The 15,328-nt window shown below is 35.6% G+C and overlaps 4 protein-coding genes and 1 long non-coding RNA gene across 9 annotated transcripts in view; 2 read left to right on the top strand and 3 right to left on the bottom strand.

The window, feature by feature from the left end:
- The window catches only part of LOC100632634 (serine/threonine-protein phosphatase 2B catalytic subunit 1-like), a 7,376-nt gene extending 1,930 nt beyond the window's left edge, over positions 1-5,446 (top strand). Inside the window, exons 4-11 of the mRNA XM_011408021.2 lie at positions 1,693-1,841; positions 2,309-2,440; positions 2,506-2,646; positions 2,830-3,371; positions 3,640-3,750; positions 3,822-3,947; positions 4,894-4,961; positions 5,135-5,446. Coding sequence (XP_011406323.2) covers positions 1,693-1,841; positions 2,309-2,440; positions 2,506-2,646; positions 2,830-3,371; positions 3,640-3,750; positions 3,822-3,947; positions 4,894-4,961; positions 5,135-5,295 — 1,430 coding nt within the window. The 3' untranslated portion in view covers positions 5,296-5,446. The remainder of the gene's footprint in view (positions 1-1,692; positions 1,842-2,308; positions 2,441-2,505; positions 2,647-2,829; positions 3,372-3,639; positions 3,751-3,821; positions 3,948-4,893; positions 4,962-5,134) is intronic.
- On the bottom strand, positions 4,991-6,360 carry LOC100631753 (uncharacterized). Of its 4 annotated transcripts, none has more exons than XR_898173.2 (4): positions 6,112-6,360; positions 5,829-5,911; positions 5,570-5,622; positions 4,991-5,266 (listed from the first exon to the last, which is right to left on the bottom strand). It is a non-coding gene; the product is annotated as an uncharacterized LOC100631753 (long non-coding RNA). The 4 variants fall into 4 exon arrangements; XR_002186353.1 differs by having other exon boundaries at positions 5,249-5,491; positions 6,112-6,340; XR_002186351.1 differs by lacking the exon at positions 4,991-5,266 and adding an exon at positions 5,326-5,531 and having other exon boundaries at positions 6,112-6,340.
- Positions 6,361-6,422: 62 nt separating this feature from the next.
- LOC100632506 (uncharacterized) lies at positions 6,423-10,458 on the top strand. Of its 2 annotated transcripts, XM_020001121.1 has the most exons (5): positions 6,423-7,335; positions 7,375-8,403; positions 8,498-8,941; positions 9,256-9,510; positions 9,557-10,458. In XM_020001121.1, the coding sequence occupies exons 1-5, from the start codon at positions 6,438-6,440 to the stop codon at positions 10,324-10,326; spliced, it is 3,396 nt and encodes a 1,131-aa protein (XP_019856680.1). In that variant the 5' UTR covers positions 6,423-6,437; the 3' UTR covers positions 10,327-10,458. The 2 variants fall into 2 exon arrangements, with proteins under 2 accessions (XP_019856680.1, XP_019856679.1); XM_020001120.1 differs by having other exon boundaries at positions 6,423-8,403.
- A 476-nt stretch (positions 10,459-10,934) lies between these two features.
- LOC100632380 (TM2 domain-containing protein 2-like) lies at positions 10,935-11,812 on the bottom strand. The gene is made up of 4 exons (XM_003389243.3): positions 11,635-11,812; positions 11,488-11,578; positions 11,303-11,418; positions 10,935-11,232 (listed from the first exon to the last, which is right to left on the bottom strand). Exons 1-4 carry the CDS (start codon positions 11,787-11,789, stop codon positions 11,019-11,021), a joined length of 576 nt encoding a protein of 191 aa, XP_003389291.2. The 5' UTR covers positions 11,790-11,812; the 3' UTR covers positions 10,935-11,018.
- Positions 11,813-13,057: 1,245 nt separating this feature from the next.
- LOC100632255 (uridine-cytidine kinase 2-like) lies at positions 13,058-15,306 on the bottom strand. The gene is made up of 7 exons (XM_011408012.2): positions 15,144-15,306; positions 14,689-14,839; positions 14,052-14,148; positions 13,785-13,930; positions 13,634-13,731; positions 13,386-13,434; positions 13,058-13,334 (listed from the first exon to the last, which is right to left on the bottom strand). Exons 1-7 carry the CDS (start codon positions 15,204-15,206, stop codon positions 13,180-13,182), a joined length of 759 nt encoding a protein of 252 aa, XP_011406314.1. The 5' UTR covers positions 15,207-15,306; the 3' UTR covers positions 13,058-13,179.
- Positions 15,307-15,328: the final 22 nt, after the last annotated feature.

The following is a 15,328-nucleotide window of genomic DNA, read 5'->3' as shown; positions in this document are numbered from 1 at the left end:
ATACAGTAAAAGCATTACATTAGTATTATTAGTGTACACAGTCATATCCCATTGACTATGAGTAGACAGGAGGAGATGGCTGGAGGAGATTAGAGACAAGGTTCATGTACCTGGACAAACAATAGTAGGCCAAGATTGAGGAGGTCCGGTGTTTAATGGACGTGGGCAGGTATTGAGTTACTGAGATGGGCTATTCTTTGCGTGTTAGTAATTCAATAACGGAAGACATTAAAAACTCTTACAATAATATTTATTTTATTTAAAAGTTGTAAAAGTGTCCCTCCCTGATACTGTTTCCTGATTTAAATACGAACATACATAATGACACACGCACACAGTGTACATGCATCTATTACTCTATTACTCTATTAATCTATTAATCTATTAATCTATTAATCTATTAATCTATTAATCTATTAATCTATTAATCTATTAATCTATTAATCTATTAATCTATTAATCTATTAATCTATTAATCTATTAATCTATTACTCTATTAATCTATTACTCTATTAATCTATTAATCTATTACTCTATTAATCTATTAATCTATTACTCTATTAATCTATTAATCTATTAATCTATTAATCTATTAATCTATTAATCTATTAATCTATTAATCTATTAATCTATTAATCTATTAATCTATTATATATGTACCTCATTATAGTTACAATAGATATTCACTCACCTCTGGTGCTTCCATCCATCCTCTCTTGACAGTGAAGTAAAGTCTTACCCAGGCACTGCCAAACGTTCTCTGTTCAAGATACATCATATAACCGCTTTTACTCCTACCTAATGATAATAATAATAATAATAATAATAATAATAATAATAATAATAATAATAATAATAATAATAATAATAATAATAATAATAATAATAATAATAATAATAATAATAATAATAATAATAATAATAATAATAATAATAATAATAATAATAATAATAATAATAATAATAATAATAACAACAACAATAATTCCTGTTGCCTGTTTGTTTTAATAATAATAATAATAATAATAATAATAATAATAATAATAATAATAATAATAATAATAATAAATAGAGTGTAGCTTCTATATAATGGACACTGTGTCTCTGTTATACAGAGGTGTCCTTTATGTGGAGGTTATTTTATACAGTAAGGAATGTAATTGGTACACTAGGTGCTGTCCGTTAAATGGAGGTGTACGCTATAGAGAGTGTCCATTAAGAGAGGCTACACTGTGTTTACAATTCTGATGAAATATCAAGCTGATGTCAGTTATTATTGCAGTTTGTATAGTCTCACAGTGTTTCGGTCCTTATCTCAGTCTATTTATTCTTTCAGTTCTCCCAAATGTAATACTGTGTACTTAGCAGCCCTTGATTGTTTGTTTATTTTCATATATTTATAAATGATTGTTTATTTCTTATAATTGTTTATGCATGTGCATGTACTTATGTTGTGTACATGGTCTTGAGACCAAATTTTATCAAAATTTGAAAGGAAATAATTCTCTGTTTTATTACATTTTCTGATACATATACATGTACGTAAGTTGTGTAGAAAGTTTGAACTCATTCCAATCAAAATTGGATTTTTACAAATTTTTAAAGTTGCTCCAAAATTGGGCCAAAGTTCCTGTACTAGACTTTGACCAAAGAGATTGTTTTATTTTAATTACATATTCTTTCCGCCAATAGGGTCTAAAATAAAGAGCCTTGGTTCCATAGAGTCTTTGGAAAGGTTTAAAGAGCCTCCACTTAGCGGCCCATTCTGTGACCTGATCTGGTCTGATCCATTACTGGAAGAAGTTCTTGGAAGAAGGATGTCTGACAAAGACTACCAGGAGGTAATAGACTCATACCCATACCTTGAAATTTTCATTCCTATACCTTCATAAATTCATTCCAATGCCTTTGCAATATCATTCCTGTGCCTTCATGGATAAAAATCTCATTTCTATGCCTCAAATTTTCATAAATTCATTCCTATTCTTTGACAAGCAATGCACCTTCATACCACACCTACATGTAGTTGGAATTCTCCACTGTTGGTCCATAGATAAACTCCATAGTACAAACAACATTTAGAGTACACTAAAGTTACATTCCAAACATTCGTACCAGCCACTGAAATATGAACTGAAATATGTCCTTTCCAGAAACTACTCATCTTGAGTTGACATGTACATGTACATACTGTATTTGCTGTATTAAAGTTTTATGTTTTAAAAGCATAAGATTTTATAATATTGTCCATATGACAATCTTGCTTTAAATTGATGAAAAGTTTATAATTTTTTCTTAATTTTTACAGTTTCTTGAAATCGATTACCTTCCGAATCCACCCAGAGGCTGTTCCTGTTTCTATGGTTACCTGGCGATCACCCCTTTCCTTAATAATAACGACCTCCTGGGGATCATCAGAGCCCACCAGTGCAAAGAAGAGGTATACACCACGTCAACCACATTTTAATATTTAATTATAAAATACCCTCTCTCCCTATGCTGTAGGGTATTGGCTATGCATATACTAACAACAGGAAGGAGTTGTTCCCGTTTCCATTGGTTACCACATTATTCTCAGCCTCTAACTATTGCGGATCATACACTAACAAAGGAGCCATTCTCCTCATATATACTGACGACATTAAAGTAAGACTGAGCATAAGAATAATGAATAATTACATATTCATATTATCATGTACTGTACATGTACATGTATATCAATATTATCATTGTTGAATTAATAATATAAAATTGTGATGATCCTTAAGTACTTGTACATATGATTGTCTATTTTAAATGATGACATCACAATGACATCATAATTTGTAGGTAATAAAGTACAGAAGCGGAGGAGAGACCTGGTGTGAGAATGTGCCATACTGTCCACCAGTAGACCCCACCAGTGTACCAGTAGACCCCACCAGCGTACCAGTAGACTCCACCAGTGTACCAGTAGACACCATTAGTGACACTACCAGTGTTACAGCTACAGATGTCGTAGCACCAAAGCCGCTGCCCTCAATAATAGAACCAATTAACGAGGAGGAGGAGGAGGAGGGGGAGGAGACTCAGTCAAAGAAGGACCAAGTCTTCAGGACTCGCTCCGGAGCCATGACTCAGGACAAACGACGGAACAGTCTTGACTTTCTACCACAGACCCCAAACAGGTCTCACTCAGTGTCACACCCACCCTCAGTACCTGTCACGATAAAGAAGAGGACAACCTTGAGACGGAAGAGCATGCACATGATAAGACAGGGCCACACCGGAGAGAAAGGTAGCGAAGAGTTTAGAGAAGCTCTGAAGAAAGATGCCCAGCATGAGATGCACCCTGGCTGGAACAGTGTCAGGAAACTAGCCGGGGTTGTTGGGTAAGGACTAGACAATGTTGTTCATCTCTAGCTAATCAAATAAGGAGATTTTTAAAAATTATCCCATTGCTTTAAAGATGCTGTATTGAATTATGTTCATACACTTATTATGTATTATGCTGTCATTAATTTCTTCAATTACATGTATAGTAGCAGGGAGACACCTAAGTAGATTATAACACACTAAACACAATTACTGTAACAATGACCCCAACAGAATGCCATGAAAGACTTGTACACATTTGATGTTCCTTAATTCTTTTTGTAGTAAGATGCAGGTTTTAAGAAAAAAGAAAATTCTTGACGAGTCTTCTTCTGGTGAGGAGAGTCCACCCCCTTCCTCCGAAGGATCCCGTTCACTCAGAAAACACTTCTCACAGTAAGTGAATATATATCTAATGTAACTGTAGGCATAGTAAAGAAGTTAATTATAAGGTTCTGTCTCTTTAGGACGCTGTTGGATAAAGTTGGCAAACAAGACGAGACTCAAATTAAGCTGATATTTCAGTCGATTGACAAGAACAATGACGGGCAGTTGAGCATGACAGAACTACAGGACTTTGCCCTTCAATTGGGGTAGGCCATTGATTTGCACTAGTACATCGATATGTATCTGGAAATGTAATAAAAATTTGGGGTGATTTCGGAGCCATTTTTTGAAAAAAACCATGGGCTATAGCCTTGGGTATTTTTCAGAATTTTGGTGTTTTCTTAAAATGGCCGTATAGCTTGAAAAATTGAAGTCGGAATCACCTCAAACTTTCTACGTAGCATAAATACATCAATATGTATCAGAAAATATAATAAAAATTTGGGGTTATTTCGGAGCCATTTTTTGGAAAAAACCATGGACTATAGCCTTGGGTATTTTTCAGAATTTTAGCATTTTCTTAAAATGGCCGTAACTCGAAAAATTGAAGTCGGAATCGTCTCAAACTTTCTACACAGCATAAGTACATCAATATGTATCAGAAAATGTAATAAAAATTTGGGGTGATTTCGGAGCCATTTTTTGGAAAAAACCATGGGCTATAGCCTTGGGTATTTTTCAGAATTTTAGCATTTTCTTAAAATGGCCATAACTGGAAAAATTGAAGTCGGAATCACCTCAAACTTTCTACGTGGCATAAATACATCAATATGTATCAGAAAATGTAATAAAAATTTGGGGTGATTTCGGAGCCATTTTTTGGAAAAAACCATGGGCTATATAGCCTTGGGTATTTTTCAGAATTTTAGCATTTTCTTAAAATGGCCGTAACTTAAAAAATTAAAGTCGGAATCACCTCAAACTTTCTACACAGCATAAATACATCAATATGTATCAGAAAATGTAATAAAAATTTGGTGATTTTGGAGCCATTTTTTGGAAAGAACCATGGGCTATAGTTCATCCACTGGGCATTAGTAGTCACAACACATATCTGAATCGACCTTTTCACAATATTGTTAGTGAATGGTTATATATTCTAATTCCTCATTACATTCACTTTAAAAGTCATTATCCCTTTCACTATAATAGCATGGTACACTCAGCAACTGATGAAGTAAGAAAAGAAATGGAGAAACTCCTTAATGAAATGGACCAAGGTAAGGCTGTAATTATTATATGTTAATAGATAAAAAATGTAATTTTAAACATGACAATGTATGATTACAAAAATTTATAATTATAAATATTATGGATAGTTTCGAACTTCTTCAATATAATAAAAATAATATCCAATCATGGAACAAGACTCTATTCTAACATCTTTCTATAGATAATGATGGCCATGTCAGCTTCGAAGAGTTCACGCAATACTTAACTGCACTTTCACTACTGGAGGAGAACACCATCTTAACCGAAGTGGCACCTACTACACCAGTGGACGTAGTACCTAAAGAATCATTTACTGAAAAAACAAAAATATTAAATACTTAAATATCAAAATATTATAATTATAATCATGTATAGCAATTAAAGTATCAATAGTACACAGTATTATTATTATTATTATTTATTTTTATTTCTGAAATCATGTGAGCTCAGTTTTGTCATTTTAAAATGAAATTCTCGTCATTTTTGATTCGGAGAGATTCCCAAGTATATGTCCTCACGGCTCATAATAAAATTAAATCTAAAATAATATTAATCAAGAAAAAACAGCAAGGATACTGCTACAAAGAAATAGATAAATCTATAGTATGAAACTTACCTCTTTCTTGAGGAATTTTGGATTCACTGCCATAATATAATTTTGAAATATTGCTGTCAAAAAAATTAAAATTGTAAGGTCAATAAAAATTTTAAAGATCTTTGCTAAAATAAGGACACATGCTACACAATGAGGGCATCAGTTAGGGGCGAAAGATTTTCAATCACCGGTCACATGACGGAAGTCATGTGACACATCAGGTGAACTATGTAATCATCACATGACCTCATCCTAACACAATAACTTGTCAAGTACTTACATTAACATCATCAAAATAATTCGTCTCTTTGAAGTACATGATCCAAATACATTCATTTTGATCAATTTGTTACAAAATTAAACCTACAAAAAACATACACAATAATAAATGGATTATTAAATATATTGATTGATTCTAATTAAAAGGACGAGAACAATATCAGATAGGAGCGAAAGATTTTTTTCTTTCAAAATGCTTCACAGCATCAGTTGAACTATGTATTCATCACATTAATGTCCTCAATGTAGAATATAATATTAAATAAAACAATATAACCACTTACTATTCATCAATATTTTTGAATTTAACCCAGCCATATTCGCTAATAGAGACTAAAATATCTAATTAAAAATAAGAAAAAAACAGGTATAAGATTAATAAATATTTTAAAAAGAGATGTGGAATCAGATTACGATAGAAACTTCATTGCATTTCAGTTGTCCCTATCAGAATCACATCATTTTCCTTAGCAACCCTCTACCAACTTACCATCCACCATTACCATAAAGCACGTGGTAGGTAGTAACAAACTGCGCATGAGCACAACAGTTATTAATTAAAGTTAGTTAACTCTAATAATAGGTCACACCCTCTCACGTGGAAGTAAAAATGGCGGCAGACCGGGAGGGCCTTAATGTGAAAAGAGAACCAGTGGATTATGACAGGGAGGGATTGGAAATGCTGTCCGAGGATGAAGAGGAAGATGATTATGATGAGCTTTTTGAGCAGTGCTCAAGGACTGACCTAGTCTTCACCTCTGCCTTTGGCAGGAAAAGGCGCCGAAAGAGAGCAAGACATAGAAAGAGGTCTGCTTGCAGCAAGGCGGCTAAAGCCAATAAGGAGGATCCTCTAACCAAAGATAGCTCTGTAGATGAGTCTCGAAATGACTTTACGAATAAAGGAAATTTTAAAAACGATCAGATGAGTGTTGTCGTGCCTCAAGTAGTAGACATCGTCGTTGATTTCACTCAAGCAGCTCCAACTTTCAGTCAAGACTTTAATGATATAGACCGATTCACGATGGCACACAGCAAGGAGAAGAGGCCAGCCACAGATGATGATGATGATGATGATGAAGGAGTACTTGATAATGGTGATAATAATGGTGGATATGAAGAAGATGATGATAATGATTGTTTCAATTCGGATGAAGAAATCATTGTCACTGACGACAGATCAGTAACAATAGCTCCGATTAAAGTTGTGGATGGTAAGATTGTCGTATTAATGGACGATAACAATAATCCACTGGAGACTTCAAAAGATCCGAACGTTTCCAAAGACTCAAACATTTCCAAAGACTCAAATATAGAAGTAAGCCAGGAAGAAGTGGATGTGATGGAGGTTAGTTCAGGTGGCAGTCCAACAGAAAATGGAGAGACAGTAACACCAGGAGATGCTATGGGTCCAATAGTTAACGAGGGAACAACAACAACACCAACGACAACGACAGGTGCTGTGGATGAAGTTTTAAAAGATGATGATCTTACTCAAGCTGTGGATGAAGTTTTAAAAGATGATAATCTTACTCAAGCTGTGGATGAAGATCTAACTGAGAATAACGATGGAGCTATGACTGATGGAGGAGGTGTAGCTAAAGGTTTAGATGGAGATTTGACAGACAAAATGGATGAAGATTCATCTGAAGTTATGGACGTAGGGCTGAGCGAAACAATGGATCAAGATTTAACTGAAGCAGCTGTAGAGAACACTGAGAAGACGCTTGAGGATTCCTTGACAAGAAATGAAACTGATAATGATGATCCTCTTTTGAAAATGGATACCTCAGAATCTAAGAAAGATTCAGAAGAAATGGAGACGGTAAGCCACAAAGCACTTGAGGATCTGTCTAATGGAGGAGGAGCAATTGATTCAAGGACAAACTGTAGCCAAGGACAAGAAGGTGAGGAAGAGAAGGATTTAGAGCAAAAAGAAGAGAACTCACAGCAACAAGAAGAAGAAGGAGTAGACAAAGATTTAAAGGAAAAAGAAGACAGGAATCAGCAGCAGCAGCAAGATGATGATGATGGAAGTGCCAAGTTACAGGAAGAAGATCCTAAGGATTTACAGCAGGAGGGAGAAGAAGAGAGCATTCTTAATGGAGGGGAAAGTGGCAATACTCAAACTGGGACCGTTGGTGCTGCTATTATTAGTAACAGTGATGGTGCTACTATTATTAGTAACGATGACATCACTGCTATTAATAGTAACAATAACGGATCTACTATTAATGATGCTGTGACTATAAATAGTAACAATGATGGTTCTACAGCTAATGATGATGATGACGACATTGGCTATGAAATCACGCCTAGTTTAGTTCAAAAGTTCCAATCTTGTTCCGAGTCTCAGGATCCTATAGTATCGAGTAAGAATGCCGCACCTAAAAGTGACGAAATGGGTTTTTTTGATTTTGAGATATCGGAGAGCCAAGTGAACAATATGGATAGACCAGAGTCACAGAAACTACCTCCTCTCGTCCCTTCTCATTCTCTGGCCCCTCCCTCTTTACCTCCTCCTCTTTCCACTTTCCCTCTTCCTTTGGTCAATGAATCACAAGATCACTTATCAGACCGTGAGTTTATTATTATTATTATTATTATTATTATTATTATTATTATTATTATTATTATTATTATTATTATTATTATTATTATTATTATTATTAGTAAATGATGTTCAAAAGGTCCAACCCACTACCGATCAAACTCGTTCCTGTCCTCGTCAATCCTCTTCTTCTCCTCCTCCTCTCCCTCCCTCTCTCTCACTTCACCATTCACCTCCGCCAAAAAGAAGAAAAACCAACAGACTTGAAATATCAAGAGGCGGTTCTGAGATAAGGAAACTCTCTCCTCTAATCAACAGAGACTCTATGAAGCTCCCTGGGTGGGACTTACGAGAGAAGATACCCCAAAAACAGTATTTCCTGAGAATTGTAATTCCTGAGGGAGCTGGAAAGTTCACGTCTTCTGGTCACCTTGTTTTTGACGGAGAGGAAGGGCCAGTGTGGTACCACAGGTTCTGTGTTGCTGGTAAGAGTGGATCGTATGGAGGCATGTCACATTGCAAGTCCCAACCACCGCATCCTTGTGCTACTGTACTTCAGAATACAGGTTAGCATGAGAACCGATTAGTTCCATTGTCACGAAATCCGTAACAAGCAAAAACCCATTAGTTCCATTGTCACGAAATCCGTAACAAGCAAAAACCCATTAGTTCCATTGTCACGAAATCCGTGACAAGCAAAAAGCCAGTCCTTGTACTATAATACAGGGACTTTGACCTGATTTTTGAGTAACTTCAAAACTTTATTTAAAAATCCAATTTTGATCGGAATGAGCTCAAACTTTCTACGCAGCATAAGTACATGTATATGCATCAGGTACTGCATCTATTTTACTTTTATCATCTCTTTATTTTTCAATAGCACCATCAGTCAGCTCAACAAGAACAGCTCAACCTCAAGCAGCCATTACTTCATCAAGTATCTCCATACCTTCATCATTAGTAGCTCCTTTACCCTCTACAACTAATTTGATTGGTCTCTCATCTCTCCCTGCCCCTCCCCCTTCAGCCCCACCCACTGTTGACATGTCCATATATGATGATGCTGTACAGGGTGACGTGGGGGGTGTGTCTCAAGGCACTAAAAAAATTGTAATAGAGTCGGATGATGAACGTGGTAAATTAATATTCATTTTATCGTCTAATTTTTATAATATCTTTAGCATCAAGTCCTGATTCTGCTGACCTTTTGATCAGCACTCGCTGTCCCAAAGACTCTGAAGAAACCTTACCAGCTGCTCCAATCACAGTGAATACTTCTACCACAATCAACTCCTCTTCCATGAAAGAGAATACTTCAACTGCTGCAGAGAACCTTCCTTCTGCCTCAAGGGGCACTTCTCCCATGACAACAAAGAAGGATACTTCTTCAAAGACAAAGAACATTTCTACCACAGTCACTTCTCCTGTCACAGTGAATACTTCTACTGCTGCAAAGAACCTTTCTTCTACTTTAAAGAGCACTACTTCTGTAGCCAAGTGGGACACTTCTTCCAAGGGGATCACTTCTACCTCAAACAACACAATCACTACTGCCCCTACAAAGAGCAGTACTGCTCCAGCAAAAAAGAACACTATTTCTACCACAAAGAACACTACTTCTGCAGCAAAGGGCACTACTGTCACTAAGAATGCCACCAAGAATGCTTCTTCTGCTTCCTCAAAAGACACTACCTCTACCACAAAGAAAAGCACTAATTCTACAGCAAAGAAGAACACTAGTTCTGTCCCCATAAAGGATACCACAGCTACTTCTGTCCCCACTAAAGACACTGCTTCTGCAGCAAAGAGGTCTTCACCTGGAGCAAGGAGTATCACTACTTCTGTGGCAACTTGTGCCTCTGGAGATGTAGTGTCAAAGAGTAGAGCATTAGAAATAATGAGAGAGTTCTACATCAAACAAGCTTATCATAATTATGGTGAAAAGAATTAAAAGGAAGGAGTAATGGTTTTAAGAATAATGGTGAAAGACATTTTGAAGTTTATAATAGCTAGTTTATGTTCCTATGTAGTGTTTTGCATTCTGTAGTAGGAATTCACTTATGAATTATTGTTGGAACCTTCATTTCTTTTAATAATAGCGTACACTAGAGGTGGGCGATACCAGAAATTTTGAATCGATACCGATACCAAGTAGTCTGAGTCTCAGTATCGATGGTATCGAGTAGTGAATGAGTAGTCAGCTACTGCGCATGCGCAATTAAGTTATAATTAGTTATTAATAAAGCGAAAAGAAATAAGCCGCCATTTTGTAATTATTAAGGGGTGTGGGCATTATTATGACGTAATAAAATAGGTGTGGTGGGGCGTGGTTACCACTACTCGATACCAGGATTTGGTATTGAGTACTTGGTATCGGAGGCCTGGTATCGGATATATGAGTACTTTGGTATCGTATCCCCCACCTCTAGCATACACCTCCATTTAACGGACAGCACCTAGTGTACCAACTACATTCCTTACTGTATAAAATAACCTCCACATAAAGGACACCTCTGTATAACAGAGACACAGTGTCCATTATATAGAGGCTGGTCTGTATTTGGATTTATAGAGTAAAAGTCTTAAAAATATCTCAACAATGATACACAATAAAGTTTTGGCCCCTGGGGGTCGTTTTAATATTCAATAATATTGGTCCCAGTTGTACCCCCCATCAGGGGTCAATGAACCAGTGAGGAGTAAAATGACGTCAACAATCCACCAAACCCCCAGACCCCCTAGCGTTAATAATTTAGCCACACCCAGACAGCAGTAGCCGAGACAGAATCGATCGACTCCGAGTAAACCAAGAAATACCGAAAATATTAGAATAGTAGGAAAATATATTCCTTTATACCTATAAATAGAAAATAATGATAATTGGGACATTACAAAATGTCCTCATTAAAGAGGCTACATTACCTCACCTAACACAGGGTACGTTTTTCTTAATAAAAGTTTTATTTCCGTAGCATTGAACTCCATCCAGTACTGTACAGTATACAGAAGTATTCTCAACATCTTCGTAATACTCACTACCAAACTATTAATGAAACAAATATAAAAGATATATATCATAAAAATTAACTTGTATTTTATATTACTGACGTACTGTGTTACAGTACCCTATGGTATCATTGTCAGTAGTGTTAGTATCATCATCAATGGACTGTGGCTCGTCACACTGGTAGTATGAGTCTGGTCTATAAGGAAGAGAAGCAGTCCAGAATAAAATAAATAAATTCTATTTTATTCTTACAGCAAGCAGCAGAGAACATTAGGTGTGCTGGGGTCATAGCTTTCATCTAGTACCGTCTCACTACAAGTATCAGTCTCGCTCCACTTGAGACAGTCTCCACCAGCAGCTACTAACAGTAATAAGAGGAGATGTGGACAGAAAGATTCCTTCATCATTGCTAGCAAAATATTTACACCACGCCTATTTACAAGCTCCACCTTGTAATGAATAATTAATTTTGCATACTCTAGCTTGCTTGGTGCTAATGAGCCCCACCTTTTTCATTATTGCAGGGGCTCAACTCTGACTGGAAAATAGTGGAAATTCCTAGCAAGTATGGATGATAATAACAGCAATTCTAGTAACTGCAGCTGGAATGGGGAGGTCATCTTGATGAACGTTACACAAGGTGTGATGGGCAGCATTGGAACTATTATATGCATCATGGCTCTTGTGATCATAATAGTCAGTAGATTCTTTAAGAACATTGTAGAGAGACTCATTGTGTACAAGTTGATAGTTATGATGATTTTCTCACTTTCTGAAAGTCTCCTTCTCATTTTCTTTGGCTACAATGATTCTGAATATTATAAAACTCTGGAAAGGATTATGCCAGGATTGGTACCAGCTTCTTATTTTACCAATTTACTCCTCACATTCTGGCTGAGTCTTATTCTCTTTTTATGCATCGTTTGTCTCAAAGACATGAAAATATTTCGGAGACTCGATGCTTTGACGATTGTCAGTTCACTTTTAGGAACGTTAATTTACATTTATTATTTCATTTTTGTCGAATTTGACGACTGCACCTTTTCGTGGAACTCCAATTCATCGTCTCATAAAGAGATCATTGCCGAACATATTGTTATGGGCTTTTGCATTTTACTGAGTGTTGCCCACTTGGCAATAATAGTAATGGTGATAGTAATATTTATCAAAGCTTGCTTACACTCAAGACCAAAAGAAGATAAAAATGAAGAAGAGAATCCCTTACTAACTTCAAATAGATGGAGGACACTACTTCAGCCATTACTACCCCTGATGGTTTATCCAATCATTACAATACTGTTTTCCTCTATCTATCTCTCTGTCTATATAGCTTCTTCTTCCATCGAAAGATTGAGTGTCCAGTTTACTCTCACTCTACTTTTATCAGCTCCTGGGCCAGTGACTGGATTAGTTATAGTCATTCATCTTTGCATATTGAAACACAAGAAGAAACGGAGGGAAACGATACAGCAAGAGAAAGTATCAAAAAATGTTGTTTCTAATTATGTTTTGACAAAAGGAACACTAAATTCATCAAGTACAACCTATGAATGTATAAGGTCATCTAACTTAGATTCAAGTTACTGTTGACTTAGTTTCTATTATAAAATGCTATTTTGTGACTGTAAGCTGCCAATGAGGTCTACCTTTTTGTAATTTACATAATTATGAGCTATTAAATTCAAAATTAAAATTTACAACACCAAATAAGGCACTAAGTAATATATAATACAGTCCTTCCAAAAACAAAATAATAAACTTAAACAATAAACAACAATAAAGCACTCTAATAGTCTCTTAGTGAGGGCGTGCCAGAGGTATAGCTGAGGATTCTGAAACATGTCTCTTTCTTGCTGGGAATGAGAGGCCACCTCTAGACCCTGTCATGTCTTCTAACTTTAACTTACCAGAAATGATGTCTTTGATATGCTGAATAATGAGATTAATTGCAACTAAGAAATACAGATATTGATTATATAGTGCATGGTCATGTATTGGAGTACCATCATTCTCAGCTCCTCTAGGTATAATCACATCAGCATACTTCTTAGTCTAAAAGAGAGAATGAATATTATAGTAAAATTCTTAATAGAGCTCAGCAATTATAGAGTATAGTTGAAATATTAGTAATTGGTGGGTTCACTATAAAATCTGCTATTTTGGTGCATGCTCAATGACATGTCATTGCAAAATCTTTTAAAAACCACCAATTTGATCATGCACTATATTACAGTATTTATCAATCACTAACTGGGAGTGTGAATTCTTCAAAGGCAGGCTTCACGAACACAGTGTACTGATCAAGAACTGATTCTAATGTCCGACCTCTCTCTTGAATATCTCTTAAAACTAAACACATAACAATATTGATAGTATCAGTCGCTATGGATACTGATCACCACCTCTTCTAGCTAGCCTTGTGTCGCTGTCCGTGTCCACAAAGAGCTTCATTTGAAGCATTTCTCTAATCTCAGGATCATAGAGAATGAGGATTCCTTCAACTAGTATTACCTCAGAAGGTTGGATTACTCTACGCTCTGTCTTTGATCTAAAAAAAAATATAATCTGAAATTGCAATAACTATGGGCCCACTTAAATATATATACTTGTCCCCATGCTAATAATGATTATTATATAGCGAAGACTCATGCCCATGTTTTGATACCTACCTGGTATGAGTCTTGAAATCATACACAGGTATGTCGACAGTTCTACCAGCCACAATCTCCCTAAGTGTTTTCTTTAGCAGGTCAATGTCCAATGCATCTTAATAAAAGGAATAATGATATTCATTACTTCAGCAGAAAGAATAACAGCAATCAGAAATGAATAGCTATAAAAATTGTTAGGATAAATAGATTCTTGCATTATCAATAACTTGTGCTGATATTGCAATTGTAGCTACTTTGCCTAGTCTAGTCTACTATATAAGAAATTGCATGCTAACTTCATGAGATTGCAGCATGAAGCATGATAGTTGCACTGAGTAGTAAGCAGATTGCACAATAAACAGGTCATATTGCAAGGTAAGCATGAGCTATAGTTCCAGATTGCATTTGGTAAGCACATGAATTACATCAGACTATATAACTGCAGACTGAGCAAATAAACAGCAAATGATCCTTAGTTACAACAACAATATCTTTATATTAGTAGCTCATTTGAAGTAGCAATCTAATTTTAAGCTGTTAAAAATCTGGTGAAACTACACTCAATTCATTAACTTTCACTACATCATAAACATAAATTATACATAAAAGTTCAAGCACAAAAACAACTAGTTGCCATGTTGTCACTATGTCTTACCAGGATGATCAAAGTTGTATTGATTCCTTGAAGCCCTCTCCCTCTGTTCCTGAGAGAGATCACGATAGAAACTGTCTTGACTTATCATGACTACCTTTGGATTGACCCCCTCCTGACAAACTGCCTCCATTATTTTACGGCATACTGAAGTCTGACAATTAAAAAAAAGAATACAATGATTATTACTATCATCATTAGTATTACTCATAGTAATAACACTACATTGAGATGAGTATAATACTATTTTACTGAAGAATAATGGCTGCTTTCTTGGCAGTGACTTTAAAGCCATATTAGGTAGATGTGAAATAATAATTTTAACAAAAACCTCAATATAATGTGCACAAATGATGATTCTCAAACAAGTAGGGTATAAACGTAAAACATGGTGTATATACAACTATTATTTTAATTTCATTATTCAACTTTCTTTCTCTCTTTCTTTCTGGACCTACCTTTCCTGAGGCAGTGCCACCAGCTACTCCAATCACGAAAGGCCTTCTTCCTTCTTCTTGCATTCTTTCTAAATCTTATAAAAGTTTAGAAAGCAGTCACTTAATTCATTTTTATGCTCTCACAACAACCTTACAAGGCCCACCCACTTTAGAGGGCGTGGCTAATTAGATATTAATTAAAATTA

The sequence above is a fragment of the Amphimedon queenslandica genome, unplaced genomic scaffold (assembly GCF_000090795.2).
Source record: "Amphimedon queenslandica unplaced genomic scaffold, v1.1 AMPQUscaffold_13110, whole genome shotgun sequence".
In the NCBI taxonomy this organism is placed as follows: Eukaryota; Metazoa; Porifera; class Demospongiae; order Haplosclerida; family Niphatidae; genus Amphimedon; species Amphimedon queenslandica.
The sequence above is the reverse complement of the archived record's forward strand: the minus strand, read 5'-3'. Positions and strand labels throughout refer to the sequence as shown.